Source organism: Microcaecilia unicolor, chromosome 1, assembly GCF_901765095.1.
Source record: "Microcaecilia unicolor chromosome 1, aMicUni1.1, whole genome shotgun sequence".
In the NCBI taxonomy this organism is placed as follows: Eukaryota; Metazoa; Chordata; class Amphibia; order Gymnophiona; family Siphonopidae; genus Microcaecilia; species Microcaecilia unicolor.
This window is the reverse complement of record NC_044031.1, coordinates 156,766,195-156,789,654: the sequence shown is the minus strand read 5'-3', so window position 1 is coordinate 156,789,654 and position 23,460 is coordinate 156,766,195. Positions and strand designations below refer to the sequence as shown.

At 41.2% G+C, this 23,460-nt stretch overlaps 1 protein-coding gene across 1 annotated transcript in view; it reads right to left on the bottom strand.

The window, feature by feature from the left end:
* Positions 1 to 23,460, bottom strand: part of LOC115470681 (histone deacetylase 9-like) — a 632,873-nt gene that overhangs the window by 14,495 nt on the left and 594,918 nt on the right. Inside the window, exon 14 of the mRNA XM_030204118.1 lies at positions 21,563 to 21,716. Within this exon, the coding sequence (XP_030059978.1) occupies positions 21,563 to 21,716 (154 nt within the window). The remainder of the gene's footprint in view (positions 1 to 21,562; positions 21,717 to 23,460) is intronic.

Sequence of the window (23,460 nt, the reverse complement as noted above, 5' to 3'; positions counted from 1 at the left end):
CCCTGGTTTGGAAACCACCCTTAGTCCCGCTATGCGGACTCCGCCTCCCCAACCGGTTGCAGCAAGCTCCTTTCTTGTTGACTCGATCGGGTCTCCCAACGAAGATGAGAGGGACCCGGAAGAATATCGAGTGGAGGACTCGCTTTCATCTCAAGTTGGAGAAACGCTACCACCGTGGAATGCGGGGAGAGGTACCGAGGAACAGAGAGAGATCCATGCGACGGCATCTGAGAGGTTTGAAATGCCTAAAGAATTAATTGTTAAACCAAAAGAGGTAACTTTAGACAAACTATGGGATTTGGTTTCTGCCTTGGGACAAACTTTTCTGAAACAGGCAAATGAAATTGCCCCAAAAGTAAACTTATTAGAGAAAGACTTGAGACAGCTGGAGGGAAAAACTAAAGAAATGGACAATAAAGCCGAAAAGGCTGAGCAAAGAATTGCAAAATTGGAAACATTACAACCTTTGATGATAAATGACTTGGCTAATCTTCGAAAAAAAATGGAAACATTTGATAATTATACCAAAAGTCATAACCTAAGATTTGTAAACTTTCCTAAGATACAGACAATACCTCCTCTTGATATGTTAAAGAGATACTTCCGAGATGTCTTGAATGTAACAGACCAGAATTTGCCACCATTTACTTCCGTTTATTATGTCCCAGGAAAATAACTGAATCAAATTCCTGAAACCCCAATAGATGTATCTCTTTTGCTTGAGACTTCTGATTCTGAATTAGCAACGGCCGCAACTTTGGTTGCTACCGTTGCTTTGCTGCCGGATAAGGGTTGGATCTTCCGTCTTTTCTTTCGTAATAGAGAAAAACCCTTTTTGGGTTACAAGATATTATTATTTCCTGACGTCTCTAAGGAGACAAGGAAACGGAGGAAACAATTTTTGCTCCTTAAGTCTGGAATAGTGCAGTTGGGGGGGTACCTTTTTTTTAAGATACCCCTGCAAGTGTATAGTTAGACTTGATGGAAAGAAATATGTGTTTACAGAGCCTACGCATGCATCGGCTCTTATAACTTCGAGAAAAAAGGATAACGCTAAATAAATAAGTAATACACCTCAATGGCACTTGCTTAATCCTGTTAATTTTCAAAATTTTACTAGATTCTCCTTGTATTCCTGAATCTTGGATTCTCAGTTTATGGACTTGAGTAGTAATGATTTCTTTAATAGATTGTTAATCTTTATTGTTATATGGTTTTTTTTACTCTTTATGTTCTTTTCCGACCAAGATGTTTTCTTGAATGTTTGATGAAAATGAATAAATAATAAAATAAATAAAAAAAATAAATAAAATGGATTCCCCTGCTTCATGTCACTGGCACATGAATATCCATTTCACTGTGCATTTTAGAACAGGCTCTACGTCAACAGATCCTGTTCTAAACTATTAAAGGAACTTGAGACATGTCAACCTGGACCGCTCAATTCCAATTTGCACATTCTTTCTAAAGAGTAAATTAAGCCGGTATTTTCAGAATAGCGCTTGAGCAGAATTTTGACATTTATAGGCCCAATATTCAGCTGTCAGTGATCAGTGTTTTGCTAACTACTGCTAGTGATGAACTTGGAAATTCAATGCTGGGCAATGTCCGGGCACCAGCATTGAATTTCTGGGTTTACAGAACCGGCTAACAAATAGGCAGTTATGTGCAATATTCAGCACTTAACCAGCTATGGGTTACCACATAAAGATAGGACTGACTTTTACGCAGTCCCATGTATACAGTTAACCTGGCTAGTTAAGTGCTAAATATCAACACTTAACTGGCCAAGTGCTGACTCCACCCTAGAATGCCCCCAAAATAGTCGGGTTTCAATTCAGTTCTAACCAGTTATTTTCAACGGCACTAACCGGATAAGTGCCACTGGAAATTAGCAGTTAGTCTTGAACAGCTGATTTAACTGGCTCGGATCCATTTCTGGCTGGTTAAATTGCTTTGAATAATGATCCCATATGTGCATGTGAGCACATACAAGTATAAATGCCATTATTGTAAACATTTACACATGTAACGGGCACCTAAATATTAACATCTATGCTGCAGAATTGCTCCCTAAGCGCATCCATGCTGCCTATAAGTACATTTACCACACAGTATTATTTTGTATGTGGTAACAGTATGTGTATGTGCTGGGAGTGCCCTGACAGTTACCAGATAGGCTTTGCACTTACTATATGGTCATTTAGGGCCTCCTTTATCAAGCCGTTCTGGCAGCTCCCAGTGTGGTAGTGTCAACAAAGCCCATTCACTTTGAATGGGATCCATCAGCATTGCTGCACATCTTAATAAAAGAAGCCCTTAGGCATTTACTACACAGTAAGTTCAAAAATGTATTGCACTTTATCAGAAGAACCCATATGTGTGCAAAAAATTTGAAAACCAAATTGCTAGACCTGGAACAAAATGTAGTCCCTTAAATATGGTCCCTATTTGAAACAAGAAACCACTGGTTTACATACCTCTTCTTGGATAATTATATTTTAATATGCTATGGCTATTGACTTAATTGTTTCTATTTTCATCTTCTGAATATATATTTTCCTTTGTGATTCACCAAGGGATTTGTTTCTGATCAGTCTCTTACTTGATGAAGTAGCAGCTTGGAATTCTGTCTCTCCTGTGTGAAATTGAAATTATGAGTAGCTCTTAACCACAATCGATAACTTTTTGAAAAAAGGATGAATGAGTCAACTGTGAAACCTAACTCACAAGATCACAGCTGTTTTTGTCTAAATGAGAATGATCATTCTGAGTTGAATGAAAAATCAGGTGAGCATAAGCTAGGACTATTTGTTTTCATCTTTTGGTAGACATATCATCAAAGTTTCTGACATTTAAGGTGTTTTTCCTGTAAATTTTAATGTTTTGGAATTTGAGTTGTCAAAAGGATGGCACATCTTTCTCATGTCCTGGAGGGGACAGAATGACCTTAACTTGTGCATGAATTTATCAATCTACCTAGTTCATGCAATCTGATATCCTTTTGTACTACTACAGGTTTCATTTCTTGCTCTCACACCAATATGGTGATTAAAATCTATTTGTAGAAAGCTAGCTGAAAGAACATTAAGGGGTCAATATTCAAAGCGATTTAAATGGCCAGGAGGGCTATCCACTGTTATTCAGTAACACTTAACCAGTTAGAACAGCTGAATATTAAAAACCGCTAAAGCCATAGCCGGCTATTTTGTAGGTGGTCTGGGGCAGAGTTGGCACTTATGTGGTTAGGTACCAATATTCACTACTTATCTGCCTAGGTTAATCAAACAAATCAGACCATATAAAACTTAGTCCTATCTTTATCATTGCAAACCATCCAAAACACGACAAAATTGAAATACAAAAGAGCTACTCCACTACTCGAAACACTACACTGGTTGCCAATCAAGGCAAGACTATTCAAAACTAGAACCCTCATTTTCAAGATACTATTTGGAATGACACCTGAATACATGCAAGATATGATCGAACTATCTACAAGAAATGTAAGCCCAGAAAACAGAGGTTACCTACTTCTTCACCTACCCAACTGCAGAAACATACTTACAAAACCATCTACATAGCAGGGTTTAGCTACCTGGATTCCAAATGGTGGAACTCAATACCAAAAGCCACTAGAAGTATCACTAACTATGTTCAGTTCAGAAAAGAACTGAAAACCTAAATCTTCAAAAAATTCTATAGCTAACCACTTACACTATGGATTACCTCTTTACATCCTAAATGTAAAACACCATTGTAATTTTCACTTAACTGTAAATTTGTAAGCCACTTTGAACTGAAGCTGGTTTTTGGGTAACGGTGGGATATAAGAATGCATAAATCAATCAATCAATCAATCAATCAATCAATCAGGTTTAACTTAGTTAAGTGCTGAATATCATATTTAACAGGCACTGCCTGCCAAACAAAATGCTGAATATTTACCCCTAATTCAATGAAAAGCACCAAATTAGTCTCTAGCCAAAGATGCAATTGCTATTTCATTCCCATAGAAAATCTGTTCAGCTATGAAGTGCATGTCTCTTAACCGTAAGTGCAGGAAAAGAGAAGTCAGAAGAAAGCTCAGTCAATCATAAACAGAAGCCCTGTTTACTAAACTGCACTGTAGGCGTGCAAACGTTTTAGTGCATGCTAAAAATTAACACGTGCTAACGCTAGAGACACCCATAGAAATATAATGGGTGTCTCTAGCCATTTTTAGGACATGTTAAAAAGTTAGCATGCCTACAGTGTGGCTTAGTAAACAGGGCCCCTGGTCAGGTATCTGTCATCTAACCTGTATCGACTAAGACAATCAGTGCTATTGCCAAATTTGGAATTAAACATTTGATAACTCTATAACTTGGTGTCAAAATAAAAGTGCCACAATGAAATGCACATAGCGCCAGTTCTAGAAAGCACTTAAGTGCACCTAAGTAATTATGAAATACTAATGCAAGGCAGTGCTGCTGTGCCGAAATGTTACGTGTGCCCACTGATGACAAGTCAACAGCCGCTGTAAACTGGTGCACTTAACTGAAAATGATAGTATTCTTTAAATTGTGCATTGATTAGTTACATGTCCATGGACTGTCAGTGTTTACACCCCCTTGCAGTTACACATTAAGAGCTAGAATCAGTAAATGGAGCCTAAAAAAGGGAAATGGAAATGGGACTTCATATACTGCCTTTCTGAGGTTTTTGCAACTACATTCAAAGCGGTTTACATATATTCAGGCACTTATTTTGTACCTGGGGCAATGGAGGGTTAAGTGACTTGCCCAGAGTCACAGGGAGCTGCAGTGGGAATTGAGCTCAGTTCCCCAGGATCAAGGTCCACTGCGCTAACCACTGGGCTACTCCCCACTGTGCAGACCACTGGGCTACTCCCCCCCCCCCCCCCCCACACTGCTTAAGTGGCAATCTGTAAGCCATACCTAAATTTTGGCATGGTTTATAGAATAGTGCTTAAATTTAGGCACGACCATTTGCACCAATGAAAACATGGTGCAAATGCCTGCACCTACATTTACACGTTCTGCCCCAAAACACCCATGACCATTCCCTTTCCACACTCTCCTTTTCGGGCCAAACATAAATTTTAGACACAGATCACATGCATAACACGTGTAACACCAAATTAAGAACATAAGAATAGCCATACGGGTTCAGACCAATGGTCCATCTATCAAAGTATCCTGCTTCCAGCAGTGGCCAATCCAGTATCTAGCAGAAACTACTACTACTACTACTACTATTTAGCATTTCTATAGCGCTAAGGCATACGCAGAAACCCAATTAGTAGCTTTTCTCAAGCGTAGACTATTATTTTTTTTTATTTTGTTACATTTGTACCCCACACTTTCCCACTCATGGCAGGCTCAATGCAGCTTACATATTGTTTACAGGTACTTATTTGTACCTGGGGCAATGAAGGGTTAAGTGACTTGCCCAGAGTCACAAGGAGCTGTCTGTGCCTGAAGTGGGAATTGAACTCAGTTCCTCAGGACCAAAGTCCACCACCCTAACCACTAGGCCACTCCTCCACAATATCTATAATTTGAGCAACAACTCACACACATAGTATTGCTTGAATTGACTCCTGAAGCAGGCGTCAGTCACGCCACAACACTGCCCATGTTGGGTCATCGATAAAAGCACACTTGTTCTAGTCTTGAGAGTACGTTGTGCTTATTTTTCGGACTACACATATTCTTAAAGATGGAGGAATTCTCTGAAGACTTAAGGCTGGTTCAGATCCCACTGCTGCTCCTTGTGATCCTGGGCAAGTCACTTAACCCTCCATTGCCTCAGGTACAAACTTAGATTGTGAGCCCTCCTGGGACAGAGAAATATCCAGTGTACCTGAATGTAACTCACCTTGAGCTACTACTGAAAAAGGTGTGAGCAAAATCTAAATAAATAAATAATAAATTAATCACCTAGGGGTCCTTTTACCAAGCTGCAGGAAAAAGGACCCTGTACTAGCAGCGGGGGCCATTTATCCTGTGCACCAGGGCCCTTTTTAACACAGTGGTAAAAAGCCCTCAGACAAACATGGCCATGCGGTGGTGGTAAGGGCTCCCGCGGTAACACGGCGATAACAGGGCAGCATGTGGCGATGTCCGATTATTGCCAGGTTACCACCATGCAAGCCATTTCCAGGGGCTTTCTTTTCCCCCAGAAATGGTGCGCGCCGGGGCATTGGGCTGGCGGTAGTCCCAATTTAGCATTCGGTAAGCTTGCATTGAGCTTACTGATGCTTTGTAAAAAAAAAAAAAAAAACCCTTAGTATCTTATCTTTGATTTAGCATAGAGAAAGATTTATTAAAGAAATTGGAACATTATTGAAATAGATGGATCTCTAGTTCTGTTTTAACCTTTGCCACCAGGAGATAAATTTACAAAAACATTTGCCCTGGTAAATACGTATTTATCCAGTCAAACAGCCAGACTGAAAATTGTGCTCCTCACGTGTGACTATAGTAGAAAAACGTTCTGTAGTAGGGATGTTGATTTCATTTAATTTGTCTTGTGTCAATAGTGCATGCTATTGCTTAAATACACCATGTTTCTAAATAATGGGACCCCTTTTATTTTTCTCTATAACAAATAAATGGCTGGCTGTACAATAATAAGACTTGGCTCATAAATAGGTCTATGATAGAGGTAATAATCAAGGTATAAATTGATTATGCAACATATATATAACATGATAAAGATTCTTTCTAAACTTCACATAATAAAAAGCACTTTGAAACATCCTGGAGGAGTGGGAGAGCTTTGACCAACACATGATTAATGGCGTTGTTAAGCACTGGGATAAGCGTCTTTGTACACACATCATGGTAAACAGTGAACTTTTCAGACATACACTTTAAACTGTCAGTGCAAATAACTTACATTTGGCACATTTTTGCAAGCAAACTGATTTTGAGCATAACAATTTTAGTGTCCACATTTATCGTTTTCATTTGTTCACGTGATGTTTCAAAGTTTCTTTATTATGTGAAGTTTACAGAGAACATTTATCATACTAAATATTTGTTCCATGATCATTTTATAGCTCTCTCATAGGTCTATTTGTGAGCTATGTTTTATTATTGTAGATCCTATTGTGTTTTTACTCACTTGTACTTTTCTTTACCCTCTTCCTCTAGTGTTTTACCATATGTTTTTGAATACTATACTCCTCACCCATTTCATAATTGTTTGTAAACCATTTCGATTATATATTTTATAGGCATTATATATATCAAACAAACTTGAACTTGAATTTTAAGTGTACCATATGAAGGAAAATGTATATGTGAAATAGTATGATGCATACTTTTACTAGCATGTAAGTCAGGCAATTATATGATAAGCCATTTCTGTACATAAACCTTTGTTGTTCGCACATAAGTGGCTTTTGAAATGACCCCTGCAGTGGCAAAACCCTGTGGTTATCTTTAAAGTAGGGGAGGGAAGCCCCAGGCATAAACATCCCCCCATCCAATTCTCTGCTATGCAAATATTCAGACTAATTCCCTTTCTCCATTACCTACACATGGAGCAGATTTACACAGTATGATAAAAGCTTCTAATTAGGCAGATCTTACACTTGCAAATTTTCAAAGAGAAACAATCTGAGTAGCTTATCATTGCACATCTACTGAATTCACCCTTATAGTTTGCAGTATTACAGACTGTTGGAAAAGTTCTCTCTGTGTTTCTGTGTAACTTGTGAAAGGGAATTCTATAAATATAGACACTGATAGTGCACCTAGCTTATAAAATAGTAGCATTTACAGGCGTGATTGGCATCACTGGCAGTTATGTGCATAAGTGGTAGATGCTATTTTATAAAATACACCTAAATCATTTACCCCCAGTTTCTATATGCAGTGCCAATATGGGTGTGATCCTGAGATGCATACGCAACTTAATTGGCTAACAAGCCATTTATGAGCAATAATTGGAAGCTATCAACCAATTATTGATGTTAATTGGCATTTACGTGTTGAGTGGAGTAGCCTAGTGGTTAATGCAACGGACTTTGACCCTGGGGAACTTGGTTTGATTCCCACTACAGCTCCTTGTGACTCTAGGCAAGTCACTTAACCCTCCGTTGCCCCAGGTACAAATAAGTACCTATATATACGTAAACCACTTTAATTGTAATACAGAAAGGCAGTAAATCAAGTCCCATCCCCCACAGCATGTGACTCAAAAGTGGGTATGACCATGGGCGGGGCCTGGACATGTCAGGGAGTTGTGAGTGTTGTTACAGAATAAAGGGTAAATGTGCCCAACTTGGGCACCAGGTTTCAGCAGGTGTAAGTCTGGCACCCAAAGATATGATGCAGGAATCAACACTAAGGGCCAGATTCTATATAGGGTGCCTAAAAAATCCAGATAAGAGTATTCTACAAGCGACATCTAGATTTAGGCACAGTATATAGAATATGCTTAGTTGATATCCCAGCGCATAAAACTACATTTTACACCAATGAAATCATGGTGTAAATCCCTGCACGTAAATATACGCGCAATAGACCATACTATAACTATATGTGTAAATTTTGGATTGCCCACAAAACACCCATTTCCCTACCCATAACCATGCCCTTTAGAACTGTGTGCATTAGAATTTAGGCATCGTTCATTACAGAATAGTTTTAGTGAATTGTGTGCATAAGTTCTAATTATTGCCAATTATTGCTCATTACTGCTTGTTAGGTGCTATTATCAACACTGATTAGCTTGTTAAGTCAATTATGTTACACACGTTGATATGGAAAACGCTTAGAGTTCAGCATGGAACACTAGGCACGCTATATAGAATCCAGCAATAAGTGCTATTCTATAAACTGTGCATGCTTAGAACCAGTCTTTTTTGGCTCACATTTTTTAGCACCATCCAGCTCTAAGGGCCTCTTTTATTAAGCTGCAGTAAAAGAGGCCCTGTGCTGGCATCAGCACATGTTTTTGACATGCACCGAGGCCCCCTTTTACCACAGCAGGTAAAAGGTAGACCTTTCTTTTCTTTAGAAAATGGACGTGCGGCAAATGAAGGACTTGACGTGTGGCCATTTCAGGGGAAGCCCTTACTGTCACCCATTGAGGTGGCAGTAAGGGCTCCTGCACTAACCCAGTGATAACTGCCGGGTACATACCGGTGCTACAAAAATTACAAAAATTTGTAGCGGTAGATATGATGGCGCATTGGGGGTGGGAACTACCTCCGGGCTGCTGTGGTAGCCCAGCGGTACTTCCTTTATAGCGAGCAGTAAGTCTCTGTTCGGCTTACTGCTGCTTTATAAAAGGGCCCCTTAGTGTGAATCTGTCAATGGGAAGAGCATGGATATATCATGAGCATGTCACTAAGTGATGCATACAGCTTCTAGAATACTAACAGTTGTGTATTGCATGACACATTTTTAGTGCACCTACTTAAGTCAGCTATTGGCCTGTTGTAAGTAGGTGCACCAATGTAGCTGTACACTAATATTCTATGAGAAGAGGACATTTCTCTGGTAAGTGAATGCTATTTTGCTTTGTGCTTTGGGAACTTAAAGATTGGGGTTTAAAGGAGGAATTGTAGGTTAGTGTTAGGCAAAATAAAAATATAAAAAGCAAATTTTATCAACTAATCTCCATAGTCTTTCCACTCAGTTTTAAAAACTTTGTACCACAGCATTAACAGATAGAATCTAGCAGGCACTGCAGGATCTAGTTTAGTATTAAGGGGGGAGAGAGAGAGAGATGGAAAAGCAAGCAGGACCTAGTTTAGTATTAAGAGGGGAATAAAAAGAGAGAGAGAGAGAGAAAAGCAAGCATCATTAACTAGTTGCTGTGCGAGGGGCATAATCAAATGGGGACGACCATCTCTAAGGGTGTCCATCTCTAAGGACGTTCCGGCGAAGGGGCGGGGAAACCCGTATTATCGAAACAAGATGGACGTCCATCTTTCGTTTCAATAATATGGTCGGGGACACCCAAATCTCAACATTTAGGTCAACCTTAGAGATGGACAACCTAAATTTTGAGATGGTCGATCTTAGAGATGGTCGTCCCCGGATTTTGGCCATAATGGAAACCGAGGACACCCATCTCGGAAATGACCAAATCCAAGCCATTTGGTCATGGGAGGAGCCAGCATTCGTAATGCACTGGTCCCCCTGACATGCCAGGACACCAACCAGGCACCATAGGGGGCACTGCAGTGGACTTCACAAATTACTCCCAGGTGTATAGCTCCCCTACCTTGGGTGCGGAGCCCCCCATCCCACCCCCAAAACCCACTACCCACAACTGTACACCACTACCATAGCCCTTAGGGATGAAGGGTGGCACCTACATGTGGGTACAGTGGATTTCTGGTGGGTTTTGGAGGGCTCACATTTACCACCACAAGTGTAACAGGTGGGGGGATGGGCCTAGGTCCACCTGCCTGAAGTGTACTGCACCCACTAAAAACTGTTCCAGGGACCTGCATACTGCTGTGATGGAGATGGGTATGACATTTGAGGCTGGCATAGAGGCTGGAAAAAATGTGTTTTAATGTTATTTTTTAGGGTGGGAGGGGGTTGGTGACCACTGGGGGAGTATGGGGAGGTCATCCTCGATTCCCTCCAGTGGTCATCTGGTCAGTTCGAGCACTTTTCCAAGGCTTGGTTGTGAAAAGTTATTCAAAGTCATTAAATCGTGGGAGGATTGTGAAAAATTACAAGAGGACCTTACCAGACTGGGAGACTGGGTGTCTAAATGGCAGATGACGTTTAATGTGAGCAAGTGCAAAGTGATGCATGTGGGAAAGAGGAACCCGAATTATAGCTACGTCATGCAAGGTTCAACATTCTGCTCAGTGTGCTACTGCGGCTAAGAAAGCAAATAGAATGTTAGGTATTATTAGGAAAGGAATGGAAAACAAAAATGAGGATGTTATAATGCCTTTGTATCGCTCCATGGTGCGACCGCACCTCGAATATTGTGTTCAATTCTGGTCGCCGCATCTCAAAAAAAAAACAGTGGAATTAGAAAAGGTGCAGAGAAGGGCGACAAAAATGATAAAGGGGATGGGACGACTTCCCTATGAGGAAAGGCTAAAGCGGCTAGGGCTCTTCAGCTTGGAGAAAAGGCGGCTGTGGGGAGATATGATAGAGGTCTATAAAATAATCAGTGGAGTTGAACGGGTAGATGTGAAGCGTCTGTTCATGCTTTCCAAAAATACTAGGACTAGGGGGCAAGTGATGAAGCTACAATGTAGTAAATTTAAAACGAATCGGAGAAACTTTTTCTTCACTCAACATGTAATTAAACTCTGGAATTCGTTGCCAGAGAACGTGGTAAAGGCGGTTAGCTTAGCGGAGTTTAAAAAAGGTTTGGATGGCTTCCTAAAGGAAAAGTCCATAAACCGTTATTGAATGGACTTGGGGAAAATCCACTATTTCTGGGATAAGCACTATTTCTGTACAACTCCAAATGTAACTTTTTACTCTGGAATGGCGAATGTCATAACCAAATATTGTAAGCCACATTGAGCCTGCAAAAAGGTGAGAAAATGTAGGATACAAATGCAACAAATAAAATAAATAAATAAATAAATAAAATGTTTTATACATTTTTGGGATCTTGCCAGGTATTTGTGACCTGGATTGGCCACTGTTGGAAACAGAATGCTGGGCTCGATGGACCTTTGGACTTTCCCAGTATGGCAATACTTATGTACTTACGTACTAAAAAAAAAAGGGACCAAGTAAAGTCGACCAAATCCAAATGCTCGTGAGGGACGCCCTTCTTTTTTCCATTATCAGCCGAGGACGCCCATCTCTTAACCACGCCCCCGTCCCACCTTCGGTACACTGCCGACACGCCCCCGTGAACTCTGGTCGTCCCCGCGATGGAAAGCAGATGAGGACGCAAAAAATCAGCTTTCGATTATGCCAATTTGGGCGACCTCGGGAGAAGGACGCCCATCTCCCGATTTTTGTCGGAAGATGGGAGTCCTTCCCTTTCGAAAATAAGCTAGATAGTGTACAAATACTTTCCTCATAGTTTTAAACTGAAACCTTTTCTAGAGGTAGAAACTAAACAGTCAAAAACTCTTGTCTAAAAGGCAGTTATTTTCTGTTCCTTGGCTGCTGGAGAGGTAGCTCATCCAGTGAACTTAATTAAGTGTTAATTAAGGTGTGGGGAAGTAGAATACTTGCATAGGTTGCTGAGTCAGCTTCAAAGAGCCTGTTTAAACAAGGCCCCTTAGATTCAAAACTATATAAAGAGGAAATGTCCCACTAAACTTTCTTTCTGAGAAGTTCCAAGAGAAGAGGACATTTCTCTGGTAAATGAACACTATTTTGCTTTGTGCTTTGGGAGGTTTAAAGGAGGAATTGTAGGTTAGTGTTAGGCAAAATGAAAATATGAAAAACAAATTTTATCAACTAATCTCCACAGTCTTTCCAGCTTTTCCTATATAAGCACACAACTATGGAACGCATTACCAAACACCGTGAAAACAACATATGACCACCTAAATTTCTGGAAATCACTAAAAACAAACTTGTTCAAAAAGGCATACCATACCGATCCAATTTAAATGCCTGAACCCTGCAACACAACGAAACCAAAGCTCGTACTGGACATAACTTAACTCTTCCTCCCTACGATTCCCTAATGTGTCTGTTACATATGATCTTTATTCTATCACAACATCACTTTGTATTTGTTCATACCGGAATTGGCAATCACCATTACGGTACTATGTAAGCCACATTGAGCCTGCAAATAGGTGGGAAAATGTGGGATACAAATGTAACAAATAAATAAATAAAGTTTTAAAAACTTTGTAACACAGCATTAACAGATAGAATCTAGCAGGCACTGCAGGATCTAGTTTAGTCTTTCTGCCCACCCCTAGGACAACTCTTCATTTATAGTCAGTTATTTTAATTAGGGTAACAAGCAAGGAGTGTTCTTACAGAGTTTATAAATATATTTCATTACCATCTAAGAAGGAAACACTAAATAAATCATACAATATAATATATAAACTAAAAGACACTTTTATATTAGGCTAATATCCTTAATACTGTAGCAAGTTTTAAATTATTGAAAAACTCAAAAACACTAAGATGGAATCAGCAGTCCAGCAGCAAGAGGGGTGTGATTATGTATGATTATCTCCCAGTTGGTGAGATGTCATATGTGTATGCCCGATGCAAAGAGCTCCTAGCTCTTAGAGAACGTATCCGTTCTCTTGAGGCTAGAGTTGCAGGCTTGGTGGAGCTGAGGGTGACAGAGAGGTACATAGAGGAGACCTACAGAGATGTTGTAGAGAAGTCCCACCTTCAGTCTGGTAGCCCCTGTGCTACCTTGGAGGTACTTGTGGGTACCAATGACATAGGAAAATGTGGGAAAGAGGTTCTGGAAGCCAAATTTAGCCTCTTAGGTAGAAAGCTCAAACCCAGATTCTCTAGGGTAGCATTTTCTGAAATGCTAACCATTCCACGCGCAGGGCCCAAGAGGCAGGCAGAGCTCCGGAGCCTCAATGTGTGGGTGAGACAATGGTGCAGGGAGGAGGGTTTTAGATTTGTTAGGAACTGGGCAACATTCTGGGGAAGGGGGAGCCTATTCCGAAAGGATGGGCTCCACCTTAACCAGGGTGGGACCAGGCTGCTGGCATCGGCATTTAAAAAAGAGATAGAGCATCTTTTAAACTAGAAACGGGGGGAAGGCCGACAGTCGCTCAAAAGCGCATGGTTCGGGATAAGGTATCTTTCAAAGCTATCACCAACACAGGGAAGATAGGGTTTCCTGATAGTGAGGTTGCAAAAGAGACCATAGTAGATCAGGAGGGACATAATTGAACAAAAACGTCTATCTCCATGGGCGTTTATCTCGAAAAAAATAGACGTCCATGTTTTATTCGACAATTTGTGAGCTGGGCGTTTTTGTTTTTCAGTGATAATGGAAAATGAAAGCGCCCAGCTCAAAAATGAATAAATCCAAGGCATTTGTTCATGAGAGGGGCCAGGATTCGTAGTGTACATGCCAGGACACCAACCGGGCACCCTAGGGGGCACTTTTACAAAAAAAAAAAAAAAAAAAAAGGTAAAAGAGCTCCCAGGTGCATAGCACCCTTCCCTTGGGTGTTCAGCCCCCCAAATCCCCCTCAAAACCCACCACCCACAAGTCTACACCATTACTATAGCCCTAAGGGGTGAAGGGGGGCACCTACATGTGGGTACAGTGGGTTTGGGGGGCGGTGTGGAGGGCTCCCATTTACCAGCACAAGTGTAACAGGTGGGGGGGATGGGCCTGGGTCTACCTGCCTGACGTCCACTGCACCCCCTAATAACTGCTCCAGTGACCTGCATACTGCTGCCAGGGAGGTGGGTATGACATTTGAGGGTGAACATAAAAAGTTGTGAAACGGCATATTTTTGTGGTGGGCGGGGGTTTGTGACCACTGGGGGAGTCAGGGGAGGTCATCCCCGACTCCCTCCAGTGGTCATCTGGTCATTTAGGGCACTTTTTGGGGCCCTATTCGTGGAAAAACAGGGTCCAGGAAAAGTGCCCTAAATTCTCGCTAAAAACGCATATTTTTTTCCATTATCGGCGAAAGGCGCCTATCTCTGATCGGCCGATAACCACGCCCCAGTTCCGCCTTCACCACGCCTTTGACACGCCCCCATCAACGTTGTCCGCATGCGCCACGGAGTGCAGTTGAAAATGTCCAAATTCGGCTTTCGATTATACCGCTTTATTCGTTATTGTGAGATAAACGTCTATCTCCCGATTTGGGTCGCAATATAGGCGTTTTTCTTTTTCAATTATAAGCTGGCAGGTGTCCTTAAATAAAAATAAAAATCAGACAAAAGAATGCAAATTAATACTGTCAAGTACTAAGCATCATGTAAATAGGAACAACAAACATACTTTGAAATGTCTATATGCAAATGCCAGGAGCCTAAGAAATAAGATGGGAGAGTTAGAATATATTGCACTAAATGAAAAATTAGATATAATAGGCATCTCTGAGACCTGGTGGAAGGAGGATAACCAGTGGGACACTGTCATACCAAGGTACAAATTATATTGTAGTGATAAGGTGGATCGAATTGGTGGAGGGGTAGCATTGTATATTAATGAGAGCCTTGAATCAATTAGATTGAAAATTTGGCAGGAAACAAAACAAACAAAATTAAGAACAAAATTACAGAGCATATTCAAAAGCATGGATTAATGAGACAAAGTCAACATGGATTTAGTGAAGGGAAATCTTGCCTCACCAATCTACTACATTTCTTTGAAGGAGTGAACAAACATGTGGATATAGGTGAGCAAGTTGATATTGTGTATTGTGCTGGGACCGTTGCTTTTTAACATATTTATAAATGACCTAGAGATGGGAGTAACTAGTGAGGTAATTAAATTTGCTGATGACACAAAGTTATTCAAAGTCGTTAAATCGCTGGAGGATTGTGAAAAATTACAAGAGGACCTTAAGAGATTGGGAGACTGGGTGTCTAAATGGCAGATGACGTTTAATGTGAGCAAGTGCAAAGTGATGCATGTGGGAAAGAGGAACCCGAATTATAGCTACGTCATGCAAGGTTCAACATTCTGCTCAGTGTGCTACTGCGGCTAAGAAAGCAAATAGAATGTTAGGTATTATTAGGAAAGGAATGGAAAACAAAAATGAGGATGTTATAATGCCTTTGTATCACACCATGGTGCAACCGCACCTCGAATATTGTGTTCAATTCTGGTTGCTGCATCTCAAAAAAGATATAGTGGAATTAGAAAAGGTGCAGAGAAGGGCGACAAAAATGATAAAGGGGATGGGACGACTTCCCTATGAGTAAAGGCTAAAGCGGCTAGGGCTCTTCAGCTTGGAGAAAAGGTGACTGAGGGGAGATATGATAGAGGTCTATAAAATAATGAGTGGACTAGGGTGCATGCGATGAAGCTACAATGTAGTAAATTTAAAACGAATCGGAGAAAATTTTCTTCACTCAACGTTTAATTAAACTCTGTAATTCGTTGCCAGAGAATGTGGTAAAGGTGGTTAGCTTAGCGGAGTTTTAAAAGGTTTAGAAGGCTTCCTAAAGGAAAAGTCCATAGACCGTTATTAAATGGTCTTGGGGAAAATCCACTATTTCTGGGATAAGCAGTATAAAATGTTTTGTACTTTTTTGAGATCTTGCCAGGTATTTGTGACCTGGATTGGCCACTGTTGGAAACAGGATGCCCTAGCCGCTTTAGTCTTTCCCAGTATGGCAATACTTATGTACTTATATGACAACTTAGGAATGGCTTTAAGCCATTATAGAAATGGCGCTAAGCATGCCCCTTCCTGACACCTAAAATGAGGCACATATTTATACAATCAGTACAATAATTTTTGATACCATTTTATACATTTCATCCCAAAACCTCTTAGTGGATGGCAGTCAGTGAAAACATTCTCTGGACCAGTTCATTGACCTTTCTTCTGTGTGATATATGTGTCCAGTATATGGCAGATATTAGTTACTGACTAACAGTGAAGCTGTGAGGTGTGGCTCACCTCTCCAGACTCTAGTTGAGCAGGGTAGGAAAGAGATGACACCCCATTCCAACCTTGCACTCTTATATTTCCTCTTATCCCTAGACCATTTATTAGGCTAGATCCTAGCAGGACATCAAACAGGAAATGTTTCTGTGTTGGAAGATGAGAGAGGCTCAACAGAAACATCTCAGTGGGAGATTATCAATGTGACTTTACACCAGTTTAACTACCTGACTTGTTCTTTAAACCAAAGGGCATATTTATTGTGTTTCTCATGTGAAAAACATGCTAGAAGATAAAAACACTTTAAATGGGGCTCAGCCTAGAGTATTTATCCTTTATTCACCAGCGGTAAATGAGTCAGATTGAGCTGGCCAGGAAAAGAGCAACTTTGCCCAAAATCCAAGTGAAAATGACTCATCTAACTCCAAGCACCAATATATTCTCCATCATAACTGACAAAAGTTTCTTTTTCAATTTTGCTTTCACTCAATTCTTCCATTTTGTACTCTGCTTTTTGCTTTTTTTTTTAAGTTTCCCTCCACTATATCTTCTAATATTTTCACTGGAAAGAATCATCTTTCAAATCCTGTTTTGAAACATTTTTTATTAAACTTCTGGGCGCTTACATTGTATGCTTCAAGTTAACTCCTTTAACATTCAAGCTAGTCCTGCTGAAAGATCTCACTTTTTTCTCCGGTATGGTTCTATTTACCTGTTTTTACCCCTCTCGAGGAGCTGAGAGAAATGCTATGCTAGGAAAAGCTTTATGGGCTATTGGGTGATATTGAATTTATGGCTTAAGCAAAGTCTTCTTTATGAGTCATGCAACGTATGGAGAATTTCTAATAAAGCTGTTTTCCAAGGAACTACTTTCTTGAGGATTCATTTTTTTAAATGGTCAGTAGTTTTCAGAATCCTACCTTTTTCACAGTAATATCACACAAATCACACTCTAAAGAGGCTATAGTGAATACAAGATGGGCATAACTTTAGAAGTACCATATATACTTGCCCACAGTTTGCTCTCACTTCTAGGTCATACCCCTACTTTCTCCCTTAATTATACTGTCCATGCAATGATTCATGTATAGGCTACTCCTTTGCTTCTCTTCCCTACTCATCTATACCGGTTCTAGCATCTGATTGGTGATACTTCTAGCCCAGTTCCCCTAGAATGCAAGGAATCTTTAAAGTAGGCTCAGGGAAAGGGAGGTCTATTTGTCGATGGAGGCTTTCTGGGAGTGGAGCATCGGCATTGTGGGCTATTTCCAGAAGAGAGAGGTACATCTGTGGCAGCTTCCAGGTGTGGGGTAAATGAACAGGGGGGTTCCACATGGGGGCCTTATCTTATGGGGGCTCTTAATGTGGGAGGCACTTTCATGAGAGGCCCTGAAAGGAGGAGAATATCAAGAAGGGGTTTAACTTATAGGAGCCATTCAAAAGGGTGGTTTATGAGTAGGGGGTCTTTTTGAAAATTTAATAGGCTGAATTCCTAAATTTATGCTCAACATTTGCCTAATTTCCTAAATTTAGCAGATTAAAAAGTGGGTGGCAACAGGTGCGGATTAAGGACGGAAGATTTAGTAGCTTAGTACTGATTTTCAGCACTAGGCTTGCTTTTTGTAGTTGTTGTTTTTGTTTTTGGAAAATTAAGCCCATTGTTATAAATATTCCATACATTTCCTCACAGTACTGTAGATCTTTTTATTTTCTCAATGGCAGGGCAAGCTGTATGGATGAGCATATTAATATTTTCAATGTTTTATCTTAATTTGTTTTCTTGCTTCATAGAATTGTAAGCTACTTAGCATGGCTGGTTTCACCTAAGCCACGGGTAGGCAAACACGGTTTGTGAGGTCCACAGCCCAGTCAGGTTTTCAAGATTTCCCTGATAAATATGCATGAGATTGATTGCATGTACTGCTTCCATTGAATGTAAATAGATCTCATGCATATTCATTGTGGAAATCTTGAATTCCTGACTGGGTTGTGGCCCATGAGGACATGTTTGCTCATCCCTGACCTAAGCGTTATAGAAAGGATTTTAAATAAAACAAAAATCAACATGTAAAGATACAACTTGAAGACAACAAAAAAAAATGGCAATATGGAAGCATCCAGAATGCATCACAGATCATGTACCGTGCCAGTGACCTGTCCTATACACAACAGTTTGTAATTTGTGCTTCTTCTTTCTTGGAAAGGGAAATGGAGAGAGTTTTCTGATGTGATTCATATTAATATGATTAGTGGCAAACATATCTTTCAACATGAGAATCAATTTGGCATGCAGACAATTTTAGTGTTAATGTGAGGCCCAATATTCAAAGAATTTATGCTCTTAAATTTGAGGCCCTTTTATTAAAGCACATTGAGCAGTTAGGAGGGAATTCTATAAATGACACTCAAAATTTGTCACTGTAAAAAATTGGCACTAAGAACGATTTCATAAAGGCCAAGTGCCCTTTATAGAATCACTTCCCATGCCTAACTTTAGGTGCCACCATTTATGCCTGCTGAAACCTGGTGTAAATGCTGGCATGGAACTTAGATGTGCTGAGGCTATATTCTATAATTCTGCATGCAACTTTTCAGTACATCTCTGACACACCCATGGCCATGCCCCCTTCTGAATTATGCACTAGTAGAGTTAGGCACCAGGAGCAGCCAGATGCATGTGCAAATTTTAATGCATGCCAATTAACATCAATAATTGATAGTTAAGGGCTCATGTGCATCTTGGGTGTGCACCCAAATTTTGGCTCACAATTCTACGTGCCATGTATAGAAACTGGGGATTAATGTGTGAATTAGCACCTGGTAATTGTTAAAGGACAAGCATGGTAACTGCTACCACAGTGGCATAACAGCATGTGCTAATTTTCAAGTTAATTGCAAATTGTGTTATGGGGGCAGGAACTAGGTGGAGAATGGGTTGACTGCATAATGCAGTTAACGCATAGTACTTAGTACTTATCGTATAGTGAGTCATATTTTCAAAGCACTTGGACTTACAAAATTACATAGAGGGGCATAATTGAAAGGGGCGCCCAAGTTTTCCTGAGGATGTCCCGGTGAATGGGCGGGGAAACACGTATTATCGAAACAAGATGGGCATCCATCTTTCGTTTCGATAATATGGTCAGAGATGCCCAAATCGCAAAATTTAGGTCGATCTTAGAGATGATCGTCCTTAGAGATGGTCGTCCCCGGTTTTCAGCCATAATGGAAACCGAGGATCCCCTTCTCAGAAATGACCAAATCCAAGCCATTTGGTCATGGGAGGAGCCAGCATTCTTAGTGCACTGGTCCCCCTGACATGCCAGGACACCAACCGGTCACCCTAGGGGGCACTGCAGTGGACTTCAGAAATTGCTCCCAGGTGATAGCTCCCTTACCTTGGGTGCTGAGCCCCCCCAAACCACCCCCCCCAAACCCAATCCCCACAATTGTACAATACTGCCATAGCCCTAAGAGGTGAAGAGGGGCACCTACATGTGGGTACAGTGGGTTTGTGGTGGGTTTTGAAGGGCTCACAGTTACCACCACAAGTGTAACAGGTAGGGGGAGATGGGCCTGGGTCCGCCTGCCTGAAGTGCACTGCACCCACTAAAACTGCTCCAGGAACCTGCATACTGCTGTCATGGAGCTGGGTATGACATTTGAGGCTGGCATAGAGGCTGGCAAAAAGTATTTTAAAGGTTTTTTTAGGGTGGGAGGGGGTTAGTGACCACTGGGGCAGTAAGGGGAGGTCATCCCCGATTCCCTCCGGTCATCATCTGGTCAGTTCGGGCACCTTTTCGAGGCTTGGTCGTAAGAAAAAATGGACCAAGTAAAGTCGCCCAAGTGCTGGTCAGGGACGCCCTTCTTTTTTCCATTATCGGTTGAGGATGCCCATGTGTTAGGCATGCCCCAGTCCTGCCTTCACTTTGGTTCCGACATGCCCCCGTGAACTTTGGTCGTCCCCGCGACAGAAAGCAGTTGAGGATGCCCAAAACCGGCTTTCGATTATGCCGATTTGGGCGACCCTGGGAGAAGGACGCCCATCTCCCGATTTGTGTCGAAAGATGGGCGCCCTTCTCTTTCGGAAATAAGCCTGATAGTAACCTATGGAACCTACTGTAAGTCTAAGTGCTTTGAAAATGAGCCCCATTGTCACTTGTGCAGTTAATATGGATTTCCTTGCTGCCTTAAGAGGAGGTGCTAAGTGTATCCATGCTAATAGCGACTCACAATACCAAAGATTTCTGTGCAGTAACTGTAGAAAACACACTGGGCATATCTCTAACAATTACCAGGCAGCCTTTGCACTTACCAAAAGGTTAATTTGTGCTGTTAATGTGCAGTAAGTGCAAAATCTTAGGGGCTCGCACTGTGTGAGCTAATGGACATTAGAGTGAGCTAAGTGTCACGTGGCCCATAGGTATAAAATATAATACTCAGCATTTAGTATTTAGCTAATTCCATTAGCAAGCTCAGCTTTAGTAAAAAGGGCCTGTTAATATGCTTTAGTAAACGTACCCTTTGAGAGTTATGCTCCTAAATTGGCCTCTTTGAAAATTTACTAGGTCTGAATGCCTATATTTATGCTCAAAATGTCACTATCCTCCTAAATTTAGGAGTATTGAAAGTGGGCGGTAACAGGAACAGATATAGTGAAAGGAATAAAGTTAGAAGCATAGCACTAACTTCCAGCATTAAGCTATTAAATTAGTCTTATAAATCTAGACAAATGGATGGCAGGTCTAAATGTATAAGCATAACTTTGAAGCTCCTAAATTAAGATGAATTTTCAGCTGAAAACTTGGACTCCTAAATTTGGCTGAAACTAAGGCACAAATTTAGAAACCTAATTTAGGAGCTCAGCTCTTTTTGATTATGAAGCCCCATATGTAATATAATATTATATCACTATTTTTATTCAGATGCTTAAATCAGAATATTTCAGCCTTACTTCCAGAAACGACTCCTTTGCCTGTCTATCTACCATACATTCCAAGTGCTGCAAATTGACATACAGACCTGTTGTCTTCCTGAGGAAAGCGCTGTGTAACACGGACCGACAGTGAAGCCATAGCAGAGACAGTCTCTGTCTCCTCTCTTTCTCGTTTCTGAGTGTCAGCAAGACAGCTGCCCGCTGGCACAGAATATCTCTCCACCGACTTCCAGTACTTGCCTGGAAAAAAAGAAACACACGTACAATAACTGATGGGAATTTCAGCTACTACGGTGGCCATTGGCAAAGCATGGTAATCACTTCTTAATGTAGCACGAATTGCTCTCTGTTAGAATCACTTGAAGCAGTTGGATTCTGGATTTAAAACTGCTGTGTGATGTATTATGCTTCTGGATCCTGGAATGTCAAAGTTGGATGAGTTCTTATTACAACACTGTGGCCGTTGCACTCCTCCCTTGGAAAGTTAATAAAGTCAGAGCAACGTGCAGCCAACTACGTTCCTATTGTTAGACTCTGGTCTCTCCCTGCTGCCTGGAAGGCCGAGAATCACTGGGCAGCCCAGTGTACTGTTCATACCTGCAAAACAACTTCTGATCCTACAGCATGGAAGATATGGGTAAACCTTAGAGAGAAAGGAGGATGAAAAATACCAAGAAACCACTTCAGAATGGAATAGCAGGACAGACAGTGTTACTGTCAAGGTTTTCTCCTAAGTCACTCCAGCAAATAAGGAAAACCAAGAGAAATGTCAGACATACACATAACGGTGCCAGAGCAATTGAGTTTCTTAGTCCTGGATGTTCCCTTAACTCCAAACTCAGGGTGTGTTGTAGAACAATAATTACTGATGCTGGGACATCATCATAGATTATAAAGGAGCAGAGCTGGTGCAAAGGTAGTCAACACCTTAGGTAAACCCTTCAGCCTTACACTTGGTCTCTCTAATAACTTTCATGCCCCTACCGTGCACACAAAAATCTTATAAAAATGCAGGTTAAAGTACATGATAATGGTTCTTTGTGTGACTGTCAGGAGCTATCATTTTGCTTTGACTACTGTTCCCAAGAAGCTGCTGCCCTTGGCAACCACCTAATCTTGATTAATGGATGGGCCAGTTTTGAAAGGAGGAATTTTCATTTCTGATGCAATATATACAGCAGGAGTAATAAAAGTGAAGATAGACTTTAGCACTTAGTTTGTGGCTGAAAATATCATAGAAAGCTTTCATTAATGGGTCATTTATTACTACTTTGTTGGTACTTTGGAAATATATTTGAACTCTTATTCTGGAACATTTTTTTATGTGGAAGGCCTCATTCATCCCTACTTTCTGTTTGCTTTATTCAATACTAGAAAAAAGGCCCGTTTCTGACACAAATGAAACGGGCACTAGCAAGGTTTTCCTTAGAATGTGTATGTTTGAGAGAGTGTGTGTGAGAGTGACTGTGTGAGAGAGAGAGATTGAATGTGCGAGTGTGTATGTGTGACAGAGAGACAGTGAGTCTGGGTATGAGTGTGTCTGTGAGAGAGTGTGTGCGTGAGAATGAGAGTGTGTGCAAGTGCGTATGTGAGACACAGTGAGTGTGAGAGAGATTGTGCTTCACACAGATACAGTATGTGTGAGAGAGAGTGTATGTGAGACAGAGAGAGTGTGAGAGAGTATGTGTGCGATACACAGACTGTCTGTGAGACCGAGAGAGTGTTTGAGAGTGTCTGTGTGATACAGAGAGTGAATGTGATACAGTGTGAGACAGAGTGTGGGAGAGACAGTGTGTGTGAGTGAGAGAAAGACACTACCTCCCCCCCCTGTCTCTGTGGTCTCAGGCCCCCCCTCTCTCTGTCTGGTCTCAGGCCCCCCTGCCCCCTCCCTCTCTGGTCTCAGGCCCTCCTGCCCCCCCTCTCTGGTTTCAGGACCCCCTCCCTCTCTGGTCTCAGGACCCCCTCTGAGGGCTCAGGACCCCCT